Source organism: Fundulus heteroclitus, chromosome 5 (assembly GCF_011125445.2).
Source record: "Fundulus heteroclitus isolate FHET01 chromosome 5, MU-UCD_Fhet_4.1, whole genome shotgun sequence".
Lineage (NCBI taxonomy): Eukaryota > Metazoa > Chordata > Actinopteri > Cyprinodontiformes > Fundulidae > Fundulus > Fundulus heteroclitus.
Window position 1 is genome coordinate 18,699,946 of NC_046365.1, and position 27,956 is coordinate 18,727,901.

Consider the following 27,956-nt stretch of genomic DNA (forward strand, 5'->3'; position numbering starts at 1 on the left):
ATATAACTACTATAAACATTTGAATGCATTATATTGAAATTAAATATATTTCAGTATTTTCTAATTTTACAGCTTCTGTGCTGCAGTGTGACAGGTAATACTGTAAAAGGGTGTTTATATCAACAGGCTAACTTTAGGGGCCCTGCACAGTAAAATCAATCATGTCTAGATTGCTGCTAGCGCCACCTACTGAGCTCGTTGGGCAAGTCTTACAGGGAATAAACACCTGATTAGCTGCAGCACATGATGAATTTAAAAGGTGATTTGTAACCGGTCGGCTGGGTTACCACAAACATGGATTTTTATTAAAAAAATATTAATTTATGCCTAAATTAACTGCATATTACCTACAGCCAGTCACCCAGTGAGAAATCACTAAATCCTTTGGATGATAACAGGCAGACCAGCTGTAAGCTCACTGTGGATCAGGGATGATCAGGTACGACAAGCGTTAATTGTTTAAACCCTTTATTCATTGAACAGGACCAGTAAGAAAACAGAACGGTGTGGTTGGATCACTTTTATACAAAACAACAGCGTGGAGGAAGTGCCGAGAGAAGCGGGAGCTCTAATCCATCCTGGCTTTCAGGGTCCGTGTGGTGATCTTGTCTTTCTCTCTGCGAAAGATTGAAAAACACAGAAAGGACAACATTATGATCAGAACCAAGCCATGGAGAAGAACCGATCACGTTTATTCTCTCTCTATCCAAAGAAGAAAAACGTTTTGTGTTTTATAAAAAGGTGAAGTTCTTCAGGAACTGCATTTTTTTTTCTTCACAAGCTGAAATGAAGTTCTGCCACCAGTGAACCGGTCTTCCAGCCCAGGACGATTGAACCACATGCCTTCGTTTTGCCTCAGGGAACAGCGTGCTCCTGCTATTTGGATAAGATCCTGGCATTAGTCCGCTCCTCCATAAAATACCCCCCCCCGAGATCAGAGATGCTGCTCTCTCCCTTTTACGCTTGTAACCATCATTTGTCTTGTACGATTTTAAGATAAAGTATTTTATTGTCTGAACCTTGTAAGACCAGCTTCTGGAGGCTGAAGATCGTGTCGATGTCAGAAATGACTGAATAAAAGCCTGTCGTTCATTTAAATCAGTTTCCATGCAGCTCACCAGTGGCTTTTGACAGATTAAATATCCTCATTTTGACTTTATTAAAGAATCTCTTGAATCCAGATTACTGCTCTGGAAAAAAATGAGGACGACTCCTCAAAGTCTGATTTTTTTCTTTCTTTCTATTTGAACTTTTGGTTTTAAGGTGAACCTGTTGTGATCTTTACTTTACCGCGTCTCCTGTATGGCCACCACCACGCTCTTCTTATACTTTTAGACAAATCCGGCATTAAAGTTTAAACAAAAAACACTTCTAGAAATCATTTTACTTTTAAAACTCAGCCAAGATCGTTTCAATTTAACGAATTTTTTTATTTACTGCAGCCTCTAAAATGTATTTGGAGGGGAAACAAATGAAGCTTTCACTATAAAATAACTTTCATTTAGCTAATTTATTCTGTCTTATTACTGCTGCCCCAGCCGGATCCTTGCAGATCTAAGCGATGACAAACCCTCCACTGGTCTGCATGTGAGGGAAATCCTCTCCAAACTCCAGCTTTCCTTCTGGACGGCTAGTTGTGTTTGGGAATGTCAACAAATCTCCAGGCAGAGCAGCACCTCGTACCAAAGCTGCTCTCAGCGGCGTTAACCAACAGTATATATGAAATAAATGTCTTTGTACAAACAGAAAAAAAACCCTTTGTAAAGGGAGTATAAGACCAGAGAGGAGCAACATACCTGTCAGTGTTTTATAGCAAACACATCTACCTGTTCTGTCACATTAAGCATGAGAGAAAACAACTGGGAGGGCGTCCGCTCGTCCTGCACTTACATGACATGTACGACGACTCCCATACCAGACACGGCGTCACGGTCGACTGCATTCAGCATCGCCTGGGAGATGGTCTCAAACAGGTCCTCCGGTTCCTGCAGGAACACAAACCGTTACCGTTACCGTTTCAGAGAAACATCGGCTACCAACAGCTCAGGCGCTTCCATGCAGGGCTCCTGTTAATCAACCTCAGTCCACATGGAAACACGCATGGGCTGAGTTTACTTCCTGCCCTCCAAAGGTGGAGCATTCCAAAAAAAGTAAAAAAACAAAGCAACTGGACTCGTTTTTCGTAGTTGAAGACGTTTCGCCTCCTCTCCAGGAAGCTTTCTGAAGTTTTTGAATTGAGAAAGCTTCACAAGTCCAGTTGCTTTGTTTTTTTTACTTTTTTTTGGGATGACCATGACCTGGATGACTGAGAATCTTCACCTCCAAAAGTGGAGCTTTCACAAAGAAAGAACTAGAGTAACACGCGATGATAAGGAAGATTGTTGAAGTTTAGAAACGTTTTGTCAGATGATAGATGTGTGAGTTCAGGTTTTTATTGCTGTGCTGTAGTTTCTGGAGGACTTGATCCAAACTGCGTTTCCTCATCTGGGACAACAAATGACGACGATGATAAAAATCGGCTTGGGTCAATGTTACATGTGAGCTAAACGCTGATGTTCTGCGTGTATTTTACAGATGCTACGGTTTATAAAGCAGATTAAAATTTAAATGTTTATCTAACAATGTCCATCCGAGGCTGGACCATTATCATCTAGAGCAAGATCTACGCAGAGTGATCATCAAAGTTCATGTTTTAGTCAGCATTCTGATTTCCTTAGAGAAGCAGAAAGCAGTTGTAGGATTTCTTTATAGAAAGTTTGACAGTTTTAGCCAAATAATCATGCATGTTTGGACAAACGTACATCAAGCTCCTTCAGAGGAGGCATTTCACAATAAAAGTTCCTGACAGACTCTCGGTTCTGTAGGTCTTATTTGGCCAGCGGTGGCTCGCGGTGAATACTGACCATGTCGGGCTCCCACAGAGATTCACACATGCCGTACATCTGCTCCGAGCAGGTGCCGCTCACTACAAAGTCTTCTGTCACCATCGGGCAGCCAATCAGATCCAGCGAGCAGATGAACGGCTCGAAGGTTTTAGGGGTTAGTCCTGCGATCACCGGCTCGATGTAGTACGGTCCGAACCTAGAACAGCAAAAAAAAAAAAAAAAAAAAAACACAACACACTGAGAGGGGATCTAGAAAACAGACGTTCAAACGTTACGGCTGAGAACAAAGACAACGTAACTGGGAGGAAGGGGGCGACTTTTTCCACACTGACAGTTCTAGATTTCTCTGTTCATTTTAGCCTGTTGTGAAACTTTAAATACAAATGATTGTTTATATATAAGGAAAACAGGGTTTAGGATTTAATAATAAAACGTGGGGAAAAACAGAGGCTGATGTTTTCTCTGTTTTTGATCCCATACTCAGAATCTAGCTGTTTTTTTTACTCCCAGCCAATCACAGCAGATGGCTGCTCACACCAGACAGGCTACGCTGGAGGTTTCCTCCTGTTAAAACCGTCTTCCTTCACCGCATGCTCGCCAAATATGAGGGATTGCTGCGATGTAATAACCCAACTCAATCAGCTTGGCTTCCTTTAGAGAGAACATTTTTACCAGCAGGCTTTATAATCTGTATTTGATTAGACTGGGTTATAACCGGGACTGAACTGTCATTTCTGGAGGTGAAAATAGGCCCGTTTGTTTTGTAAAGGGATCTTAAGATCATATTTGTTGTGAACTGGGACTGAATAAACTGAATCTAATTAAAATGAGAGGAAATTAATAGGTCAGATTTTATTATAGTGGGATGGGGAATAAAGTCTGAAAATATATGTTTTTCTCCACATTTTCCTTTCCGTAATTATTCAGACCTGGAAAATATTTCAGTCAAAGTCCATATTTTCCCTGACAGCAAAGGAAACCAGATCCTGAGAAGAAGCCCGAGCTAAAACGGTTCTTTGTGACGTTTTGGATGAATCACATTTGCACAAACATTCTGTAAGACTCATTTGAAATCATAAAACAGTAAATACGTTTCATCCTTTGAACATCTTTGACTGAACTTGTCTGGAGACAAACTTCTGCTCAACATGTAGCATCTGTGCGAGGCGACTCACCTCCTCTCGTACAGCAGGTTGGACACCATACTCATGAAGGTCTTAGGCTTGATCTGACGACCTTCCTTCAGCTCATACAGGTTCAGTCTGAATTTGAGCCTCTGTGCTCTGAACACAACGTACAGGAAACAAGATCCCATCACTCGGCAGTCCAGTAACGTACATTTGCAAGATTTTTCCTTCTTTCTGCCACAAATAATTTCACTGTTTTGTGCCTCGCTGTGGGGAAGCTGAATTATTACGGTCAGGTTTACTCACACTGTCTGAACATCGGTAGCCAGCCCAGCCAACCCGATGAAGAGTCTGTCGCCCATGGGGAAGATCTTCTGGAAGTCTGTGGTGACCATCTGAGCCTGAATGCCGTACCTCCGGTCTGCAGCGATCGCCACGCAGTTCTTCCCTCGCATGGCCATGACAGCCCCGCCGTTATAGTTCATTATAGACTGGATAAAAAAGAGGGAGAGTCAGTCAGCGCAGAGGAAAGGACAAACATGTTTACTTGTCAAATTGCAGTTCATTCTAATTTATTTTTTATTTAATACTTTCTCGTTGACTCTGTTTCCTCGGGTCAATTACCCATTATACAAAAAGCGAGACCCGTTCATCTGTCAGGCAACCTTCCTAAAGCTGAAGGCAGATGAAAGCAAAAGGTTTAAATGAGTTATTGATTTTAGAAATTAAACTAAAGAAGAGGCCCTGCCGGCGATGATACAAACCGTTTATTGACATAAACCTCTTGATGTAGTTCTGAGTAGTAAACAAAACCGTCAGAAAACACTGAGGTCGTACAAAGAAAGTCTGATCCTAACTTTTCTCTCTGAGAAAGCTCGGATATTCTGTCATTAACAGACACAGAGTGCTAAAGCTCTCCATCACAGAGCTCAGAAAGCGTAGAAGTCCTTCTCTTCAATCTTCAGATTGTTCTCCAGCTGTATGAAGCTTAAAGAAACCCGGGGGAAACCCCTCCCTCCTATCATGTTGCTGCAAATTATCGGGCCGCTGGCTGAAAACCAGTTACATCACTTTTGCCTTGCTTATATAAAGCCCCTATATATTGGGGCTGGTCGATAATTTGATAACAACACGTGGTGTAATAGAAAAAAGGGGTGAATTAAAAATTGAATAGAACAGTTTTCCAAACTTTTGCATTCTAGCCTGTCGTGTAGGTTAATCCTACAGCCATTACATCCTTCCAACCAATCACAACGTAGACCCAGGTACGCTCTGCCACCAAGCTTTACAGTTCAGACAGCACCTGTTCTTTTTTTTTTTCAGACTTACAGTTTTGGTAAAAAGTTGGTTTAATAACGGGTTGTGTTTGAATTCAGTGTCCTTTATTTAAACACAGATCATTAAGCAACAGCATAAAATGGCCATGGCTACACTTAAAATATATATTATGACTGGGTTTTTTTTAATGATCAAAATTGATCATTACAATTTCTATTTTATCAATATGCTTTTTTTTTATATCGTCCAGCCCTAATATGCATTTGCAGCTAAGCAAACCTTAGGGGGTTATAGTGTGAAGACTAGAAGTACCTCCAATCACTCGCTTTCAAGTAAAACTGTCTTAAAAAGTCAGCAGCTCCATGTTTGTGAAGCAGCTAATATGAGCTCGTTATGCCCCTAAAAAAACACTATTAAATGTATCTGGTGATTATTTTAGATTTTAAAAACTTCAAATCAATGTTATAAATAACGTTGTTATGACTCCCTGCTGATATATTATTTTTCAGACGATAATCGTCACCTTTCCGTTTTGCAGATCTGCAAACTGGATCATTTAAACATTTAAAATACATTCAAGACTAACAACCGTGGAAAACTCAGGTTAATACATAATTAACATTAAGCAAATAAGTACATTAATTACAAAACGAGACATGGAAAGGCTCACGAATTCTAAATATGAGCTCATTTACTTGGCAAATAACACATTTTATTGTGGTTTTACACGCTTTCATAACGGAGCGCTGCAGATGTATAAATCTGATATTAGCCATGAGCTAAACGCGTCGCTCTCCATGACAGAGCAGAGGCAGACTATGGATAAAAACAACTGCATACGGGAGGCAAATCATATTTTCAGACTTAGTAAGTAATTATTGAGGTCAGTTAAACGACATGTGTTTATTTAAACCCAGTAATGAGCGGAAAGGGAATCCAGGAAACTGAAACGTACATGTTTAGTTTCTGTACTGAAAACGTTAGCATAGCTAATGTTTAAGTTTTACCTCGGCGGCTACAACTTGCATCTTTTCTACAGCTGAACAATCGTCTGATGACCTAAAGCCCACAAGTGCATTAAAGTACGACCAAGTGATAATTTCAGATAAAATCGCCAGCCATAAAACTGAAACTCTAAAAGCATGCTAACGCTATTAGCTTAGCTCCTGTAGACGTTGATCCACCTTCAAAACTAAAAAGCTCGTGTTGTTTGAGACATTAATTTCTTACCATTTTGAAGGAGTTGTTTTTTCTTTGTCGGCTGTTAGAAACTTTATCGCCTCCTTTGTTAGTCTAGACGGATTTTTTAAGTCCCCGGAGCGAGAATGACTACACGATTTAGAAACACAGAGAACGCACGAACGTCTTCCTCAACGTCACCCCGTTCGCTGAACGCAATTGGCTGTTCGACTCACTGCGTGGGTGAGCGTCTGATTTGATTGGTTGAGGAGAGCCAATGAAAGACAGGTCGCTGCCGGTATAGTTTGGTGGAAGCGTGTTAAAGCGAAATCGGTTTTACTTTCAAATCGTAGTTTTATGTGATGAAGAGACGCTGATAATAAATTATGGATTAAAAATAGAAGACACAGTGAAAAACGGATAAAAAAAACGATTAAAGTAAAGGTTTAAATTATTCATGTGGGGAGGTGCAAATATCACTCAAGATTGAAAAAAAAAAGCGTCGGTAGCAGAGAAAGGACTTCTTCATGATAATGCAAGCAGTGGAATATTTCTTTCTACAATTTATACAAAAACGTAGAACCACCGACTAAAACCAATCATCAGAAACTGGTTTATGAAGAATCCAACTCCTTGGCCGGATAATCTAATCCAGATTTGTAAATTCTGTTTAATTTAGATCTACTCAATAGTGTGAATAAAAACTATCCCACTCTAGTTTTTTCTGTAAAGTATTAGGTTTATATGAGTTTAATTGGGTACTTATGAACACAATCAAAATTTCCTGATTTGCTGCTAGATACATATTTCTAAAATAAACATCTAATGTTCCATTTTAAACCATTCACTACTAACAGTGGTACATAAAATAACAATCCTGATACAAACACATTTTTTTTTAGAAATAAAACCGATCCATTTAATGTGTTAAACACCCATTACAATATACTGTACATCAACGTTGCTTTCAATACAGGCATGGAAAAAAAAAAGCAGCCACGATATTGGCTTTTCCTCTTGTAAAATGTGCTTTTCAGAATAAAAGCCTTAGGGTGGACCTTTGTGCTCTCCATTTACTAGACTGCACCCACATGATCTCAACAGCATTAAATAGACATATGTTGGGACATAAGGAGCAATCTTGTGTTTTCAGTCTTTGCACAAACGCATTTGCAACAATCATCTCTTCATGAAGTTGTCCAGGGAGGCGGGTGTCCTCTGAATGGAGTGAATGTTCCTCCTCACTCTGTCTTCCAAAGACGAGCTGGCAGCACTTTCCAGCTTCATGTTACTGTAACAGAAAAAAAAAAGGTGAGATTTAACATAAAACACAGGGTTATTGTATTTAACACCAGGACGTGTCCACAAACGGAGCTTCTTCTGCCTGAACTCACTGGATAAAGCCAGCATGGCGGTCGTGCTTGGCGTTTTGTTCCCTCTGCTTATCTTGCTCGTCTTGCTTCTTGTATCGTTTCACGTTATTCTCCCGATCCTCCTCCCGCTGCTTGGCCTGCTCCATCATCTCGCGCCTCTTTCGTTCCAGTTCCTCCGCAGAAAGCTTCCTGCATGAGGCAACGCAAGAGAATAAACGCCCGTTTGGGGGATTTGATAAAGACAGGACTCAACAGGTTTCTATTCAAACTGATTTCCCGCTGGCCGTTGTGACTCATCGATCTGAATCAATCCCAGCAGGTCTTACTTTGACACGGGGTTCCTCTGTCTCTGGTAATGCTCCCTCTTTGGGCTGGGATCTTTCGCCTCCACCTTCTTGTCAGCTCTGTAAGAGGAGGAAGAGTAGGAGCGACTGTCCTTGTGGTTCTTGTGGGGAGATCGTGAGCGGCTTCTCTCCCGGCGCCCCGAGTGACTAGAAATCTCTGAATCCTGTTGATGTCTGCCGCCTGGAAGCTGCGAGGGAAAAAAAAAAAAAAGCCTAGTTATTGGGGGTGCATCTTCCTCTCTTGTACTGATTTGAGAATTTAAGTAATAAAACATCAGTAGCCACTGTCACACAATACTCAATTCCCCTTTAATGCCAGCTAAGGTCATTCTTGGGCAGATACAACTTTTAAACAATGGAACAAGGGACTACACACTTATCCTGACAGCACAGATGCTTAAATATTCCAGCCTCCGACAGTCATCCCATATATTCCATGATCACCCCATCACATCCTTGTTTCATCACTACAGAGATCTCCCTTCCTGGCCCAGAGACCTGTTGGCATCAGTCATCCTTGCCGTTTCACAGACTAAAACCAGGCAGGTAGCTATAAGTTTTCTTTGAAAGATGCTGTTGCAACCACCTCGTACGGATCTGCGGCCGCCGAACTGAAATCTTCCGCCTTCTTCAACGCAACCGTTTCACCCACAGATCTGCAATGACATATTCCCCAATCATCTGTTGATCCTATTCTTAAAATAATTTATCCGGTAGGGCCAGCTCTCTATGTTGGGCCTTTCAGTCTGAGGTTAAGCATGTGGAGCGGTTTACCACTGCAGCTTCGCTTTGCTGACGCAGCACAGGTGTATAAAAACCTAATGAAAACAGTTTTGTTTTCGCTTTTATGTCCTGATTTTATAAACCTTTTTTTGTTTTTACGTATATCTTAAATGTTACTTTCCTGTACGGTGCCTTGTGTCTTTGCATCTGTAAAAGACGCTTGATAATTAAACCTTACTTTATTACATTTGTCGAATGACCCGCATATATACTAAATATTCAAACTTTTTTTCCCCCTTCAGATGTTTATGAGATACTAGGAGAATTCAACCAAACCACAGACACATCCCAGTCTTATCAAGTCTCTTAATACCCCCAAAAAGGCCAAAAGTTACTTAATAAAAACTGCTGACCTGGAGGCCATATCCTGGAAGATGGCGTGAACGGGATCTGCCATCTTTAGATTCATCCCGTAAGTGTGACCTGGAACGGATCAAGGACAATTCACTGCTATTTTAATGGATGACATTTAAATGTTAGATCGATTTAATTGAGAGCGTACATGTTCTCAGTGTGCACACGCAGACTGAAGCAAAGATCACGCCAATAAACAGCAAGAAAGTCCCAAATGTTGCAGATCCTCACATCCATACCTGTGTCTATCACCTTCCTCTGAGCTTAAGCTGGAACTCCTCCTCCTATGCTTCTTTTCCTTTTTCCTTTCCTTGTCTTTCTTCTCCTTCTTTTCCTTCTTCCTCTTCTTTTTCTTGTCTTTTTTGTCAAGGTTTTGGCGCAGCTATATAAAGAAAGGTGTGTAATATTAAATCGTTATTAGCAATGCTACGTGGATTCCTGTAATGAAGAAATGTTAATGCAAATGCTGAATTGACCCCCTTTCTAATAACTGTGTCCCTTTTGTACAGTGTCAATATATATTATTACAAGATCAAAAAAACAACTTTATCCCATGTAAACCCCTAATTACCATTTCCTTTATTTTCTTCATCTTTACTGGATTAGTCAAAACTTCTCTCTTCTTTTCTTCTTCTCGTTTCCTGTGAAGACAACACAGATCGGTTTCCCCATCGCTCTCACGTATCTCCGGGAGTTACGGGACTATGGCGGATCTACTGACCGTATTTGGAACAGGGGGTCTTCCCTGATCTTGGCTGCCAGATCGAGGCCGGAAGCTGGGGTGGCAGGGTTGAATATCGATCCCGGGAGGAGGCCGGTCTCAGCTGATGGGCCGCTCTCCGGCTCCTCGTACTGATCGGTGATCTGCTTGTCAATGGGGCGCCCCATCAGGTACTCGTCCCTGGACACCTGACCGGCGGGGCCTTGGTACATCCAGTCAAGTCGATCATCTTTTTTCCTGTTGGAATAATGAGAGAGACCGTTTAATGGGCATCGTTTGGTATGAGCCGCCGGAAAAACGTTGCTGACATCGTTAGGGCTCACTTACTTGATGGCCCCCGATTCCTCTGCATATCTGGTGATTTCTTCTCGGGCGCGCTCCTCCTTCAGCTCCTTCTGGAGCTCCTCGATCTTCTTGCGTTCTGCCTCGTGTTTCTGCTCGGCTTTCCAAACCCGCTCTATGTTCTTCATAGTCTGGGGGTGCCAGCTCTTCTTTAAATTCTGGAAAAAGACGTTAAGCAAACATATTTACCCTATAGTATCCGTTAAATGTACAGAACCAGCCAAAAAAAGGATCTAAACCAAATGTTTACAACTTGTTCCCACCTTGTTATGTTGTTTGCAGCAGAAAAATACATATTTAACTTACTCCACTTTAATTTCAGGTGATGGACTAAAACAATACACTGCATAATTGTGCAGTGGATGAAAAAAGGACGTGCGCTTTTCAAGGTTTTTATTTTTTAACAATATTCTAAAATTTGTGGCGTGCAGTTGTAGTCAGCCCACTGAGTCAATCTACCCCAAAAGCTTCAAGTCGTTAAGGGGAAGATCGCAGTTTTGAACAATTTGTACCAGTGTATTTTTTACATCAGATTTAAAGTTTTTCTCACAAAACTGGATTAAGCTTAGACTGAGCTATTCTTACACAAAGGGAAAAAATAAATAAATTGTGGAGTTATGTTTCTTATATGTTCCTTAGTTTTCATGCTGCTGTGTGTTCACCAATGTTCTCCATCAAATTGAATTGAAAGCCTTTATTGTCACAGAACTGTGTGGCAGACTGCAACTCCAAATGGTATATGTGTAGAAAGAATGAAAGTTTAGAATAGAAAACACACGTAAAACGTTTTAAAACACAATGAAAAATAAAGTGCAGAGCATCCAGGTGGTCAAGGAAAGGGTAAGTGGGGCTATGGACACTAATTGTTTAATGCAGTTATGGCCTATGGGGAAAAGCTATTAGCGAGTCTAACAAAGATCATTTGATTCCATCACAATACATTTAATACATTAAGGTAAAACGTCTCTGGGTAACAAGCTATTTAAAAGCAGTTTATTGGAATACAACAGCTATTGAGTTTATCTGTCAGGTATCTGTACTGTACACATACGACTATTCAGCCAATCAAGTCAAATTAAGCATATTCGGTTCTCCAGAACTTAATAGGTCAGAATAATAAGCTACCGATGTTGCACATTTTCTACAGATCACTAGAAAAGATGATCAAGCTTGAAATAAGACATTTTCTAACGGAGGTTTGCAGTAAGTAGTTTGACCGATTCGGACGGAACGTTTTCTTCTAGTTTAAACTAAACTTACCAGATCCCCGCCTCCCATCTTGGATCCTGGTCCTTGTTTTCAATCTAAAAAGGAAATAAAGACGGACAAAACGAGTCCGTTAAGGAGAAAGGGGCAAAACAACGTAAAACTAAACGCCAGCTAGAAAATGGTGTCAATGGGGAGGCCCACTTCCTGTTATGTATGAACAGTTCCGTTGACGGTCGTGGTGCAACACATTCTTGGCCCGGAACGAAACAACAGTCCCTGTTCCTTGGTTCCGTCTTTTTCTTCTTCTTGAGTTTACAGGCGGCTGGCAAACAACGATGTGGTGCATTAACGCCACCGACCAGTATGGAGTGTGGACCAAGACAAAAAAAAAAATGTGAACACATACTATAAACACACACACAACGTAACATTATCGTATAACTTCAATCATATATACTTATCCTTAGAATATTTATACGTGTATACTGTTCTTTTTCTTGCTTCCCGGGCACTGCTCCCCAAGGGTGATGGGTTAAAAGCAGAGAACACATTTCATTGTAATGTATGTTTCAATGACAATAAAGGTGATATTACTAACCTTTTATTCCAAACTAGTGCATTTCCTAATAAAAGAAAATTAGCCAAAGTAATCCCATTATACAGAAATGGAGAGCCGCATAAGTTCTTTAACTACAGGCCTATGGTCTGCTACCACAATTCCCATGGTTATAAAAAACTGCTTAAAATAGACTGGGAATTATTCTAGAAAAACATAAATTAATTGGTGAAAGTCAACATGGGTTCAGGTCAAAATGACAACCAAAATCAGCCAAACAGTGGTGCAAAAAAATATGAAAAGGTGAGAGATGTCTGTAATTTCATCATATCCATATTTCATCAATTATGACAGACACAACGCGGAAAAAGCTCTTCTGTCCTCCACTCGTGACCTGTATTGGTGGCACCTGTTATCTGTAGAAAAGACACCTGTCCACGGCCTAAAACAGTCAGACTCCAAACTTTACTCACTGTTCTGTGCTGACGACAAGCCAGAGGAGGGAATAAAGACAGAAGACGATAAACCTGAAGGCAATAGGAAAGTATGGACCTGCCATGCGGTTCAAGATCAAAACACACACGGAGCACATCAAGCAAATTTTATTTAATCTTAGAGTGCGGAGTTTATCTTTTTAGTTAAAACTTAGTCTGACAACGATGCTCTGCCTCCTATAAATTCCCCTCAGTCTTTTGGGTTGCAACAAATGTTTTTTGAAATGATTTTAAATGTAACCTACATACATCTGTTACCATTTGGTGATTCTAGCTATTTGAGCTTTTGTCTTTCTCTGTCTCTAACTGTAGTGTTTTTATTGCCTTGTTTCACTGCCCTCCTGCTGCTCAAGGTGACTTTTTCTTCTTTTTTACTGGGTTTTGTTGGCTTCTCTCCATCACGGCAACAAACTGATAGTCATATTACTTTGTGATCAAGAAGGACCAGTTTGCCCAGTAGGTGTTGCTGTAATGCAGGGCCAGGCAGAAGACCTGAAAATTCAAGCCTTACGTGGAGTTGCATTTTAAAAGGTTTATTTAAAAGAGAAAAGCTGGTGACATTTAGAGAGCCTCTGCAGAAGCAAGCTGGACCCCTGGCAGAGATGAGAGCAGGCTTATTCATAACAGATGTGTCAGGTAGGATGACTAATAGCTAGACCAGAGTCAGGGACCAGAGACAGGCAGACAAACCCAGGGGCAAGGCTAAGTGTTGAAACAATCCAGGTTGAGGTCCAGAAAACTAAAGCGTGGCAAAAAGTCCAACAGGGGCGAGGTGAGAAGAAACAAGTAACGAAAATGAGGTCAAGATGAGGAAATCAGGGATGATGGGCATGGACATCTACTCACAAAAAGCTTTCAATAATGTGACTGTCTGTGGAGAGCTTATAGAGGGTAAGAAACGTCTACCATGAGCCAGAGTGCAGCAAGTTTGCAGGTGAAATGCATGATCTTGATTATAATGGAGCTAGGAGGTGTGGCAGAAATGCACAGATCATAACAGTAGAAGAATTATTGTGTTAAAAGCAGAACTGAAGTCTACTAACCGCATACAGGCATAGGTGATGATGGAGGCTAGATGGAGGCCAGCGTCCTCGGTGGAGTGGTCCTGTGGTGATGTGCATTTTTACCAGGTTTTTAAAGCACTTCTAACAGGTTTGAGTCCTATGGGGCGGTAGTAGTTAAGGCGCATGCTTACTGGGACCAGGATGACAGTGGCTCTTTTGTAGCCGGAAGGCACGACCCGATGAGATGTTGAATATGTCGGAGAGTACATGAGCGAGTTTGTTTGCACATTCCTGAAGTACACAGCCTGATATGTTGTCTGGGCCTGCTGCATTTCCTTGGGTTGACTCGCCTCAGGGGCTGATGTATCAGCTGGGTCCAGAAAAAGAACCAGTTCATCCTGGTGCTTGGGGCGCTGTAATGGTGGGTGTTTCGTTTAGTGCATCAAACCGTCATAAGTAGCTGGTTAGGTTGCTCAGGAAGTTGGTGTCACACTGAAGTGGATAGGGTTTTTTAGTCCGTGACCGACTTTATGCATTGCCAGAGCTGTTGGGCGTCCTAGGAGTCCTGGAAATGACTTTGAACTTTTTTGCTGTATGCCAGCTTGGCATCTCTGATGGGTCGGGTCATCTCAAGACTGATGGGCTGTATCCCTGGCTTTCAGCATAGTCCGCACTTCCTTTGTCAGACAGAGCTTGTGATTAGCTCGTACAGTAATGCTTTTTATGGTGCATTTCCGTCTTTAAGCAGGTGCAGCCTCTGCGTATTCTTCCACATTGATCTGTTATTTTGAGGTTGCGTCTTTAAACACAGACCGGTCAGATGTTCAGAATGACACTACCATCTATGTTCTCTGACTTATACAGAACTTTGAAAAAATATTTTTGAAGACGACTTCATGCTGTTCAAAGAAGTTTAAACTTTTGTACCTTTTTAAACACTCTAACAGTTTTGAATAAGTCTTTGTCCTCTGGGGCTGACTTTGAAGTAAGCTGTTGTCCAACCAACATTGAAGAAATCTGGCCTTGACACTGATTATATGCTGATTTTCCAAATTGCGTTTTATTGCCAACAGTTTAGAGAAACTAGTTTATAGACAGCTTTTTAAATGGAAATATTTAGAGAAGTATAAGAGAGAGAAATTTCAACCTGGATTCTGTCAGCACCACAGTAATGAGTGTTCTTTTAAGAGTTGTGAACGATGTCAGGATGAATTTAGAAGCTGGTTGTTGTTCTGTCCTGGTACTCCAAGACCTTTTGGCTACGTTTGACACTGCTGATCATAGATATAGATACTTTATGCTGTTGATCATACCAGCAGGGGAGTGGCGGCCCAGTGGTTAGACACCTCCGTAATTAATGATCTCATGTCAGACATCAAGGCCTGGATGTCTAAGAACTTGTAGTTGATGATAATAAATCTGAGGCGATGCCTTTTGGACCAAAAGCCTGAAAAGATTTGATCATACAGACTTCTTTCTTTTGGTTTCTGTTGCACCCCTGAGGCCAGGGACCTGGGAGTATTCCTGGACTCACATTTAAACCTTTCAAAACACTTTAAATAACATCACAGCATTCTTCCCTATGATGAACATTGCCAAAATCTAATCTTTCATCTATTTTACTGGCATCCATACCCTTATTCATGCTTTTGTGTCTTACCGTCTAGATTTCTTTTTCCTCTTCTTCTTTTGGCCTTTCCCCTCCAGGGGTCATCTGTCTCCATTTGGCCCCATCTTCTGCATTCTCTTGTCTCAAACTACCTTCATGTTGTCTATCACTTCATTCATAAATTCATAATATTTAAAAATGAGAAATCTTCAAGCATGGACCTATGGGTGAGTTCAGAGAGGCTTAATCCCCTTCTGAGATCTGGAGTGCCCTGGTCCAGTCAATGGATGTTGCACTTAGATGAAGAGCTATGACTAAATGTTTCCATAATTTGCTCCGCAATTATACTGATGTTGTGTTTTTATACTTTAGGAAAATAAACCCACAAACTAAAACACTCAACGTACATATTGATCAAAGTTTTTTTTTCTGTTTTTTTCGAGCTAGACACATCAATTTTGTATGAACTGGAAGAGACTTTGACATGATCATCCGGCATAAAATCGGGGGGTGGGATGCTGTACCTATCCTGTAAGAATATACCTCTTATAAGCCCTGGAGCCATAAGTGGCTCTTTGGACCTTCCACAATGACACTTTATAACTTTGGCTAAAAATGATTAATGTTTTTAAATACAGATATAATAACAAATGGATGTTTCAGCAGTTTTTCAGTTAGAAACATTGAATGTCCACGATAGACTGACACAAAGTACCATTATTACTTTTTTAAATATCCATATTTCCAACACTTTTTCTTATTAGGTTGGAAACGATGTGCTTTTCTTACATCATTTTCCACAAATATCAACATCCCCCTAAAACATGTTTTATCCCTCCTTGTTTTGCAAGTTTTTTCTTTATTTTAAATTTAAAAAATGGGGGGGGGGGGGGGGGGGGGGGGGGGACTGTAGTTCTTTAAAAGTAACTTTCCTCATGGTAGCTATTTATCAGAAATGATAAACGATGATGTACGAGTTTTAATGCGGTGGACTGAGGGGAAAAAATGTCTCTTTGGATTGTAAAGACTGCAGATACCTGCTTTAGATCCAGATTACACATTAAAATCTGGTATCATTTCAGCGCTAGGGGAACTTTTCATGTACAGCATCCCATGTATTAATGTTTCTTTACCCTTCAAGCAAACTGGCTCTAGAACAAAGTGATGAACAATCAGCTTAACGTAAGTACTGATACAATTAAATAAATTTGGACTGACTTAGCCCTGCGATAGACCGGCGACCTGTCCAAGGTGTCGCCTGCCTCTCGCCCATTGACAGCTGGAGATAGACACCAGCACCCCTCGCGACCCCAATAGGGATAAGTGTGTTAGAAAATGGATGAAAGGATGAACTGACTTAGTTTTTCAGTAGCCTACTGCATGTGACTAAGAACTTAATAATCTGTAAATAAGAGCTACACACAAACTCAGCACATTTCTTTATCAATTTTATTAATAAGTGACAATAATTGATTAACCACAACTACACATAGTATTTAAATTATTCTAGTACAGTGTCAAAAACTACTGCAATAACTACAGCAACCACTAGAAAACATGGCCTATAAAATGAATTAGGTCTATCTATAAAAACATCAACAAATTATATTAATACTAGTCAATGAACAATAATTGACTAATGTTTAAAAGCCCTTTCGTCTAACTTCTATACATTAATACAACAATCGTGAGTCTCAGATCATTAAAAGCTCCCTAACATGTAGAAATCTGCCATAAGTGGGTGGTTTACAAACATCCTATTAAAGCTGCTCACTCGGCTCGCTACACAACTACTGATCATAAAACATTCATATTCAAAATCATCTACCCAAAATAAGCAATGTATGTTTTATTTTCTATTATGCTATTGTTTTCCTCTATAAAAAGAAAAGCCATAAGGTGTTCTTACTTTTCCTTTTATTTCTAGACATGCGTTTGTTCATATTTTGACCTGTAGGTGGCAGCAGAGATGGGAGGAAAAACATATAAAAAACATTTTTTTATTTTTACAACAAACGTGTCATAAATATCAGTGAAGCTCCAAAAAACAGCATGCCGTTTACTCACTCATCTGGAGATATGTTTGTTTTTGTTTTTTTTTCCAAAAAGGTTTTCTCATCCCAGCATCATGCTTTTACTTCCTTTTAAATCTTCAACTGTCCTCTGATAAGTTTCATGACAGGTGCTAAACAATAATTGGACTGACAGTAATACATGTTTTTTTTTTTTATGTGGAACTACTAGCCAATAATTACTTCTTTAAAAAATAGAAATAAATGAAAATCGTATCTGTTATGGCACACGTGGTGGAACTGGGCAGGGAGACTTTAAAATCAGAGACAAAATAGGCTGATAGACGCTGAAACAAAGTGCAGAGGAGATGGGTGGTGTTAGCTCTTTCACATTACACACAAGTATAAAATGCATTGTTAGGAAGAGAAATGGCGAAGTGCAGCTCAAAGTCTTGCATTTCTTCATGCTGGACGTGTCTTTCAGTACCGGCACCCTAGAGTGTCGACAGGGATGGATCCGAGTGGTTGGTTGTGTTTTTGTGTTCTGTTTCCAGATGTGTCTGTTGTCGCTGAGCATGTCACAGCAGAAACCCGGATTCATCTAACCAGACGGCACCTTTCTCTCCGTGTCTTTTTTTTTTCCCTCCTTGTTGTCCCCCATTGACAGGAGCCTCAGCGCCTCTCATCGCTTGTTTTTCCCATTTGGGGTTTCATGGCTTTTTTTTTCCCGTCGCTGAGGTGGTTCTTTGTTTTTGGTTTGTTTCATCTAGAGCACCTGTTCACATTCTCCTGTTCTCAAGTTTTGTTTTGGTTTTACCACCATTTTGTAGGTGAAAAGGGAACATTATAAAATTCCCAAATTGTTAGACATACCGTGCCTTCCAAAGATATTCAGTCTTCGCAAACTTTTCCACATTTTGTCACATTACTACCACAAAGCTTAATGTATTTAAGGGGGATTTCAAGTGATTGACCAAAACAAAGTAGCTTAACTCTGAAAGACAGGATCATGTTGTCTGGTTTTGAGCTCTGTTCACAATTGTATTCTTGCCCCTTTATTCATATACCTTGAAATAAATTCCAGTGTAAACTACAATTTCACAGTCATACTAGTAGAAAGAGTCTGCATGTATACAATTTAATCTCATATAAATGCAGTTGTTTTGAGAAGTCCTCAGAGGTTTGTTAGAGGACATTCGTGAGCAAAGAGGATCACGAAGAACATGAAACACAGCAGACAGGTCCAGGAGAAAGATGTGGAGAAGTATAAATCTGTGCTGGGTTATAGCACAAAATGCCAAACCTTTAATATCTCATGGAGAACTGTTCAATCCACGACTTTTCACCTGCACTGACAGGAGAGACAAGGAGAATAATGACCAGATATAGTTGAGAGACCCAGGGTAACTCTGGAGGAGCTGCATAGATAAACAGCTCAGGAAGGATAATCTGTTGAAAGGACAAGTAGCAGCCGAGCACTCGCTCAACTTGGCCTTTATGGAGGAGTGCTGAGAAGAAGCATTGCTTAGAAAGTGCACTCAGGCCACAAGCAACGTACGGGACAGGGCAAAGTTGTGAGAAGGTGCATTGTTCGTTTAGATCCAAGTGCTAGAATGGCCCAGTCAAAGTATGGGCCTAAACATTGGCTGAGAAGAGTAGGAAAATTGTATTCTCTATGTCACCTGAGATTTAGTTATTACACAAAGCAAATTAGGCAAAGGTTTCAGTCTCTAGTTAAGTGCAAAAGTGGCAGAGAAAGATGGGTTGAATACAACGAGGAGCTACATGTTTAAGATTGTCGCAATCAAAAACTTTAAAAACCATGTCACTGTCCTTCCATTTCCTCCTACAGATCAAGTTAAATACATTTAGATTTGTGGTAGTAACGCCTCAAAACAGAGAAACCGTCAAGGTGTATGAATGGTTTTGCAAGGCCCTGTTTATTATATTAAATTGTATCATATTATATTAAATTATAGTATCACACTACAACACAAAGTTGGCTCTCAACCTTACAGAAAAGATAAAATTGTGTTTCATCTCTCAGTACAGTGTGCTGCATTCATATAGCAAGAATATGAAATATAGACAAAATATTACCGTCTCCTATTATTTTTTTTTTAATAATTGGAAACAATTATTCTCCTCGCTTTCAGTAACATGTTCAACCAGTTCCACGTAAACATCTTTTTTTCAGCTGAACTCATTGCCCATCCTCGACTCTGCTGGAGGTTCCAGCAGCTCGCTGCTCCTTCTTCTGCTCCTCCTTGACCTTTTTAAAAACTACAGAGGAGACTTTTAATTGCAGAATGCACGCAGCCCCGTGTTTCCCGTGTGCTGTAGCATCCTCGCTATCGCTACCACAGGAGTTGCATATTTTTGTTCCATCCAGCTCTCATCAGTAAAGGTGTGTCCAAACCATTCTTCTACTCTCTACTCTATCGTAAAACTAGGCCTCCTCTGTGACAGACAGGGGGGGAACCCTCTCACTACCAAACATCTCCTGAAAGCGATGGAATTAGCCCGACTGCCCCGCCACGTTGGAAACCGAAGGGTCTGTCTCACATTTCAGCTTCAGCTGAGCTTCTGTGCTGTCAGACGCATTTGACGACGACTGCGGAGCCGTGGGTGCATCAAAGCCCTTCTCCATCCTCCCATCCCCATTCACCCTCTCCTCCCCGTGCCCCGGCGGGGACTCGTGGGTGCGCATGTGCTTGGCTAGGTGGTCGTTGCGCATGAACACTCGGGGGCACAGCGCGCAGCTAAACTTCTTGGCGCCGGTGTGTGTCTGCAGGTGGCGCTGCAGTTCGTCGGAGCGCGTGAACCTCTTGCCGCAGAAGAGCCAGTTGCAGACGAACGGCCGGTCCCCGCTGTGCCAGCGCAGGTGCGCCTTCAGGTGGGAGGTTTTAGCGTAGGCTTTGCCGCATCCGGGGATGTGGCAGTTGTGCATGTGCTTCGTCCTGCTGTCGTCGGCGCTCTGGCCCATCTGCTCGGCGTGGATGCAGTTGGGGCACCGGCACAGGGCTTGCCCAGCGCCCCGGGAGGACGAACGCCGCTGGGGCTTGGGCCGAGCTGACACGGAGGTCTCTTGCGGTTCCTCCATGGAGAACGTTTCCTGCTGCATCATTTCGGGTCCCAGCGGCTCCATCTTGAAGCCCTCCTGAGGGTAGAGGTGGGGAGAGTGGGAGGTGGGGGCGTGCTGGGCCGGGGGCATGGTGCACAGCTGTGGGTCGGAGCCGTAGGGGCCTAAAGAGGGCTGGAGTCCCATGGAGCTGCCAGGACTCATCGAGGGCACGCCGACACTTTGTCCAGTCTGCAAGTCTATCCAGCTGCCAGCTTGCACGTCGCGGTGGAGGTCCCACCAAGACGGGATGTTCATTTCGTCGGAGCTGCCACTAGATGGCGCTGTCCTTAACCAGGGCTCGTAAGGGTGGGCCATGAGCGCAGTTGGTGCAGGTGCAAGACTCTGGATGAAGACAGCCACCGAAGGAGTAGATCAGTGTCTCTTCAAGCAGCACTGAGAAGAAAACCTGCGGCGAGAGAGACAAACATCTTCAAACCAGTCGTTCATCCACCCGTTTTAGTCTCTAAACCTCTGCAAGCCGAATGTTTCTGGACTAAATTTGCAGACCTCTGTTTGCAACACGTAAATAATCAACCCTACGGGGCACCTCCCCCATTGCCATGGATACCGCAGTTCTCACGCTGCGTGGCCGTGGAAACAGACGAGAGGGGGAGACAGACTTGTCCAGGCAGAGGCCTGCCACATGCATCCGCTGCCAGGTACTTCCCATGAAGGACCGTCAAAGACGAGCGCAAAGAAAACAACATCACTGGCTCGGCACACAGACGGGGGTGGGATGGGGGGGGGGGGGGATTCTGCAGAGATGAAGGGTGGGTTTGGAGGTTGGGGGGCAAGAGGAGTGTTGACAGGAGAACAGTTTGGTAGAGGAAGGAGTTCCAGGGAGGTATGGCTGCAGGCCAAAGTCTATTTGTAAGTCCCTGAGGCTTGTGAAGATAAAAAAAACCTGGCAGACAGAAAAGGCTATTTCTTTATGCGGATGTGTGTGCGTGAATCACACCTGATTTACAACAACAACCCTCGGGGCAAGTTACGGGAGAAGACGTGTAAGGCGCCCTTGCCTCTGACACACCGGCGGCGGAGGAACCATCAACAGCTGCAAACTGACAACATTCAGGAGCCTGAGAATAGGAGCCCAACAATAACACGGGAACAATTACTTTACGTGTATAATTACGGACGCATGCTCCGAAATCACATCCTGTCCCCAACACGCCTCAGGAATTTTCACTTGCGCACACTCCCGTGGCGTCATCAGCAGTCAGGTGTTATCTGAAGAGCTTCAAGGGAAAAGGAGCAGCCTCCCTGTTTCCACAGTCGACACGAAGCTTGTTAAAGTTGGACGTGTCTACGGACGTCTGTGAGAAGGAGCCTATAGGACTTAAAACCGGGTTCCAGCACCAAACCATCTTGTTTGACTTTCATTACTCCAATCACAAACGTCTACAATTATCTTTACAGCAGGAAACGATGAAGTCGTCTGGTGTCTGGAGATATCCTGGCGTGATGCATATCTGAAATGTCAGACTGTTAAAAAAAAGGGTTGCTAAGAACAAAAGGTCGCCCTACAACCAGTCCGGCGTCGGGCGCCATTACTGGAAGCTGCTGGTGACACTGACAGCAGATTCCAATCAATTGAGTCTGGAGCAAAATGGAGAGGATTACAGCTCAATCAAAGCCACTCAGAGCTGCTTTCCACTCTGAATGAAATCGTAAAACAATTAGTTTGGAATCTCACTGAAGGAAAAGGGTCTGCTGTTAAAGGTCAAGGCGACTTATTTTAAGCCAACCTGGAGCCAGAGCTTTGACTATATATATTTTTTTAAAGCAGCTCAGACGGCAGCATGGTCCTCCCCTTGGCCAAGAATGAAGCAAGACGGCAGCGTCTTCCTTCGTCCGTTTAATGTCTAGGAGCGCCCGCTGGTTCCTGAGGGAAACAGCTGGCATGAAGTGGGCCCCCGGGGGGTTTGTGGGAGCTGTACAAAATTATCTGGTCATAAAACCTGCCCGACCAAGAACCAGCACAGGCGCCATTTTACAAGTCTGCCATCGAAAGGAGGCGCGGTAAAGGGGGGGGGGACGCAGAAGAGCAAGTTGCACTCATCATTGTTGCTTAGCATGTGCTTGAAACGGCAGCTCGCATGTTAAATGATTAAAAACAAGGTGCCGTTAGTCCAGTCCTTCACATCCCCCCGTATGCTTAAAGAATTGCTCAGGAAGTCAGGACAGGTAATAATTCACACAATATTATCTGGGAGTTGTTTGTACATTAATTAAGCTAAAACTGAAAATAATTTAAAAACAGATGTTTTAACCCATGCTATAGGCTATTCTCACTCTTTGGTAGCATTAACGTTAGCTATTGGTCCCTTTAAACTACGTAACATCTAATATTGGATCAAACCCGTAACCCAAACCTGTTAAAAACCGAACCCAGGCCCGGATGACTCCATGTTTAATATACCCTCAACTTGGTAGTTATGTGCCCAGCAATTTTAAGATCGAGTCCACTTGAATTTAAGGCGGGAAAAAAACGGTTAGATTTTGAAACAATCATCGCAAGTTTTGGACTTACAACTGTAGTCATAAATGTTAGTAGCCTGACGTACGTGCTACACTAAGACAGCTGGGTTATTTCTTCTACCCAAATGCTTAATTCATGCCGTTTTAGGGAGAAGCTGTGTGCTTTTGGTCAAACATCGGGTCAAAAACTGTGCGCTTGGTTAGAGAAGAAACTAGATGCAGCCTCATCGTTCTCTAGAGACCGACATTTTTAATTAAACAATGACCTGATCATGCTTCATTAACCTTCTGCTACAGGATGAAAAAAGTTAATGAAAAGATAGTAAAGTGGCGCTGTATAATAATAATAATGTCAGTGGGTTGTGTTGATGACTTTAGTCCCCTCAGCCGAATGAGTTTTTGACCTAAACTCATATAGTCACATTTGGCTTTTATTGTTTAACGTTCACATTTTGACCAATGTGACATTTAAGACCTTTTAAAATGAGGAAATTCGTCACTTTAACCTAACCCAGTGTACCGGATCAAACCCTCAACCCAATAACCCTTTAACTATAATCTCAATTAATCTATTGGTAACCTGACACACATTTTACTGCACACACAATCCCTGCTGGGTTAATTCTTTAACACATAATAGTCAATTTATCCTGTCCTGATAAAAGTTGGGTCACTTTAACCGAAAGAGATTGTGAAATTATGCTTGTACATTGTTGATATCAGTGGGTTGTGTTACGACATTAATTAATTCAAAATAGAGAACAAGTTTGTTCGCTTAAGATAACATTAGCATTCTACCTGCTTGGTAGTCAACGCAAGCTAGTGCTAGCCATGCTCATTATTTATACTTTGACCAAAGAGTGGGTTATTATAAGGTCAATATAGACTTTACCCAGATCAGTTTTGCTGCAGAATCTAACTAAAAATAAAGACAGCTAATTAGGGTAGTAGTAGGGTATTCTTTTTAACCCACTCTTTGGTCGTCGCAGATTATCCCTGCTGTGTTAAATTAACCCAGAGCTGGAACGGGCTGGATATTTCAAGAGCAAAAGTAACCTAAATTGGTTTATTTGAACCCCAGACGTTTTTTTTACTGTGTGAAGTCCATTTCCTCTTGAACCTACAGGTCCAGTTTTGTTATCTGTCTCATCACATCCCGACTGTTGACCCCTGGATGTCTGTGGGAACTCGTTTGGGTCAACGGGTATTTTTCAGGCTGTTTGTTTTAACCTGCCTAATGTACAAGACGGATGGAGTGGGGCTGGAGCTTGGCAGGGGCCACTTCAGACGAGTCTGTAATGACAAACTTCAAACAGTTTCCTGACTAAATCAAACGTTCCTGAACGTTCCGTGCGGCAGCTATGTTCAAGTAAACGGCTCTGGTAACATGTCAAAACAAAACACTAATTCCTACTGCAATGACCAAGGTCTGACTTGAAAAACCTGGTAGGCTGTAAAAAAAAAAAAAAAAAAAAAAAGCAGAGCCTTTTTGAACACCTGAGCGACGGATTAAGTTGGTGACATGCAGACGCAGACGTGCATGTAGTTCTAATCGCTGCTAATCTCTTCTGCTCTCTGCTAAGTGTATGATTAATTGGCGAGATACATCAGATATGAATGGCAGTTTAACATCCTGAATGATTTAAGGGCTTCCCAAACATTGAAAACGTTGAAAAGAAAATTCTGCTCCTTCATTTTTGCACAGCAGAAAGCGTGACAGATGATTTGAGGAACCTTTTTAAATATCTTTATGCCAGGCTGGGTGGTCAAACAAAAACTAAACTTTAATTTACATGAGTCATTTGTCATTTACCTAAATTTGGATTTATTCTGCTGCTCAAGTTTCTACTGATTCAAACAAAGCCTTTCCTCTTTGCATGGTTAGTCAGGTATGGTGGGATATCACGTAATTTGGGGCAAGTTGACTGAAAACGCGTTTAAGATCTTTGCCTTTAGAAAAAAAAAAAGTCAGCGCTAAGGGTGCCCGTGGATTTGCTTGGAAGCATGTCACCAAAATCACGTAATTTTGAAGGCAAGGGTGAGATCACGTTTTACTTGTCCTATCCCATTATACATGAGTTTAGCCTGCATTAGAAAATGTGTTTCTATCAAAAACATGTACAATTACTTACACTATGAATGTTTCAGTACAACTGAAGTATCTTATGTGCACGTATCTAAAATATTTTTACTTAAATCTGAAACATAATAGCACTTTATTAATATAAAAATGTTTTAACCATTATAAGATGTGCGTTTATATCTAACTAAATGAGCAACACGTTCTTCATTATTGATTCCAAACAGCAAATTATGTTTGTGATAATACGGTGATATGATGGCCAGTTCTGCATTAAAGTTTTTATTCTTTTTTTTAAACTTAAAGTACATTTGCCGACATGTAATCTGAAAATTCGGTAAAGGTTTTTGACAGAAATCTAGGGTTATAATATTGTTTTTTTTTACTCGGATTAAGATTAACTATGTTGCCGTTGATGAATGTGTAGAACTGCGTTGCACTTGTTCAAAAGAGTTTGCAGTCCTGAATAAACCTACATGCTGAATTGATAAATACAAACAAGAACTCCTCCACTACAGACTGATATAAAAAAAATACAAGCTATAAGGGATCAATTTAAACACAAACGTTGCTTATTTTGGCTTAAATGAAGGATTTAAATGTGTATCTTTGCTGGAAACTTTTCAGTCTCACAAACATTTAGCCAGCTAATTGATTTTACACACTGGACGCAAAAGACACTGTTGGCACTTGATTTAAACTGTATCGGGAAAAACAATGAGGAATTATTATAATGAATCATTAGACAGACCTGCCTTCATAATATTTCTGCATTTCAAATCATTTTAGCTTCATTTTATGTGTCTTTTTCAAATTCCTCGTCTTTTTTTTTTTTTTACAGTTTTTAATCAAATAGTGTCGCGTTTATAGGTTGTTTTTATTCCTTCTTTTGTTGCTTTATCCTTAGTTATCTTGCGATTTGAATTGTTTCTTAATATTATAGTTATTATAAGCTAATAGAACACATTTTATTCCCTCGTAATCAAACCCAGAAATGTATTTTAAAATGAAATTGGTCAATGCAAAAATCATTAAATAAATGTTTAATGTATTTTTATTAATTAAATTTAAAGTGACATTAAAACTCCTGGAGCCCCACTCGTGTTTCTTTCTTTATTTTTTCCCCCACATAAAAACGACACCCTTAGAATATGTTCTTTCTTTCCTCTTCAGATTAATATTCTTTTGGAGGCTTTTGCTCAAACTTGAAAACCTGATCGTCCACTTTAAAAGCGATCAATCTTTCACTTTGTGTTTTTTTTTCTTTTTTCTTTTCTGCGTTTAAGCCAGTGAAGTTTGACGGCGTGCCTTATGGTTATAGCCACACTTGATCCGCGTTTGTTTACTCTAGCAGCAAAACCACGTTTCTATATGAGCCGAAGCGCGCAGACCTAAAAACTCATTTCTGCGCTCACATATTATTTTCATAGCCAACCCAAATGTCGCCGTGATACATATTATTTTTTAAACACCCCGAGTTACCTGGCTGTCCCCGGAGCTGCTGCGGTCTTCCTCTGGGTATAAACCTGGCTGAGATCCGCTCCGACGGTCAAGTAGAAGTGCGCACACGAAGGTAAAATCCTCATCTTATCTCATGTGACGGTCCAGGTGAAGCGGCTCGGCGCGCAGGTAAGCAGGACTCTGAGCACTCTCTAACTTTATGATAGGCTCCGGGTCTGCAGCCCCAGCAGGCTCCGCCCCCTCTGCAGCTGCAGCGACCGTGGCTCCGCTTTGAAGATGCGCCCTCCTCGGCTGGAGGTGAGGAAACAAACTCCCTGTGGGGGGGGAGAAAAAAAGGAGAGAATAATTTACCTCGAGTAACTCGGAGACCGTCTGAGTGTTTTAATTATAATTGTAATGATCGCCTCAAAGCTCAGTGGTCAATTTATGTTTTTATTTTTATTAACCCAGTGAGCTGTCGCTGAAGGCCACCCCACTGATTGAAAAAGAGATTTTTGAAACAGAGGCGGTCCGAAACACAAGCAAACTCAAGCCCACAGGCCTACTGGGGGGCCCCCAATTATGGTGGACTTCTCACTTAACAGATGCCAAAACTTACATTTGTGGTTGTGTTCATAAAAGCGTTAGAAATTGCCTTAAAGTTTACGAATAGGAACTTGAAAATCATTTGGTATTTTATATAGCCTAAAAAAAACCCCGCTATAATTTATAATCTGCTCCGTGTATCTGAAATCAGACTTCATGCGGGCCCCAACTTCATTCTCAATGAATGACTGGGTTTTTTTTAGGCTCGTAAACATGATCAATTAGGTTCACTTCCCAACTCAGGCGGGTTTTTTAATTGCTGCTCTCCAAACAGAACTGTGAGAAAAAAATGAGTTTGAAAATCAACCTTCTTTCACATTTTTTTTTAATAGAGCTATTTATCTTTAAATCGTGTCAGGGGAATTTTTTATTGTGTAATCAAATCAGTTAGTGATGGCTGCAGTTTTTCCACCTTCTGACCATTTTTATTCCATTCATTCTGTCACACACACACACACACACACACACACATGCACACGCACACAGTGACCTTTTGTAAAACCACCATGCAGCTCACATTTTGAGGTAAAAAGTGCAAAGAAAATAGAGTGCTGTTGTCAGGCCCGTATTAAGACAATGTATACCTCAAAGCCCCCCCCCCCCCCCCCCCCCCCCCCTCACCTGTGTTGTCCTCCGGTCAAAAACATCAGACATAATCAAGGGGATTTCTGTAATGTAATTTACTATTTACTAACTTACACAACTACATGTAGGGAATATGAGCAGTGAGCAATATTCAAATATCTAATTTTAAAATGTTGAAATCAAAAAAATCTTGATTTATTTATCATTTATTATTATTGTGACATCAGTGTTCACAAGACGAATAATGCATGGTCTTTCAACAATTTCAAGTAAATAATATAACAATTTCTGAAAAATATATTTTTAAAGCAGACCCCCCCCCCCCCCTCCTCATGGTTGGTGCCCCTGGGCACTGGCCCTTATGGATAAT

General features: G+C 41.4%; 3 protein-coding genes across 3 annotated transcripts; all 3 read right to left on the bottom strand.

The window, feature by feature from the left end:
- Positions 1 to 451: 451 nt before the first annotated feature.
- On the bottom strand, positions 452 to 6,683 carry psmb3 (proteasome 20S subunit beta 3). Its single transcript, XM_036137087.1, has 6 exons — positions 6,521 to 6,683; positions 4,319 to 4,503; positions 4,061 to 4,168; positions 2,904 to 3,081; positions 1,891 to 1,985; positions 452 to 617 (listed from the first exon to the last, which is right to left on the bottom strand). The coding sequence occupies exons 1-6, from the start codon at positions 6,521 to 6,523 to the stop codon at positions 569 to 571; spliced, it is 618 nt and encodes a 205-aa protein (XP_035992980.1). The 5' UTR covers positions 6,524 to 6,683; the 3' UTR covers positions 452 to 568.
- Positions 6,684 to 7,360: 677 nt separating this feature from the next.
- Positions 7,361 to 11,829, bottom strand: cwc25 (CWC25 spliceosome associated protein homolog). The gene is made up of 9 exons (XM_012856935.3): positions 11,647 to 11,829; positions 10,372 to 10,544; positions 10,045 to 10,281; positions 9,895 to 9,964; positions 9,563 to 9,705; positions 9,323 to 9,392; positions 8,169 to 8,374; positions 7,864 to 8,031; positions 7,361 to 7,760 (listed from the first exon to the last, which is right to left on the bottom strand). Exons 1-9 carry the CDS (start codon positions 11,662 to 11,664, stop codon positions 7,649 to 7,651), a joined length of 1,197 nt encoding a protein of 398 aa, XP_012712389.1. The 5' UTR covers positions 11,665 to 11,829; the 3' UTR covers positions 7,361 to 7,648.
- A 5,415-nt stretch (positions 11,830 to 17,244) lies between these two features.
- Positions 17,245 to 26,676, bottom strand: sp6 (Sp6 transcription factor). Its single transcript, XM_036137088.1, has 2 exons — positions 26,438 to 26,676; positions 17,245 to 20,800 (listed from the first exon to the last, which is right to left on the bottom strand). Exon 2 carries the CDS (start codon positions 20,707 to 20,709, stop codon positions 19,789 to 19,791), a length of 921 nt encoding a protein of 306 aa, XP_035992981.1. The 5' UTR covers positions 20,710 to 20,800; positions 26,438 to 26,676; the 3' UTR covers positions 17,245 to 19,788.
- Positions 26,677 to 27,956: the final 1,280 nt, after the last annotated feature.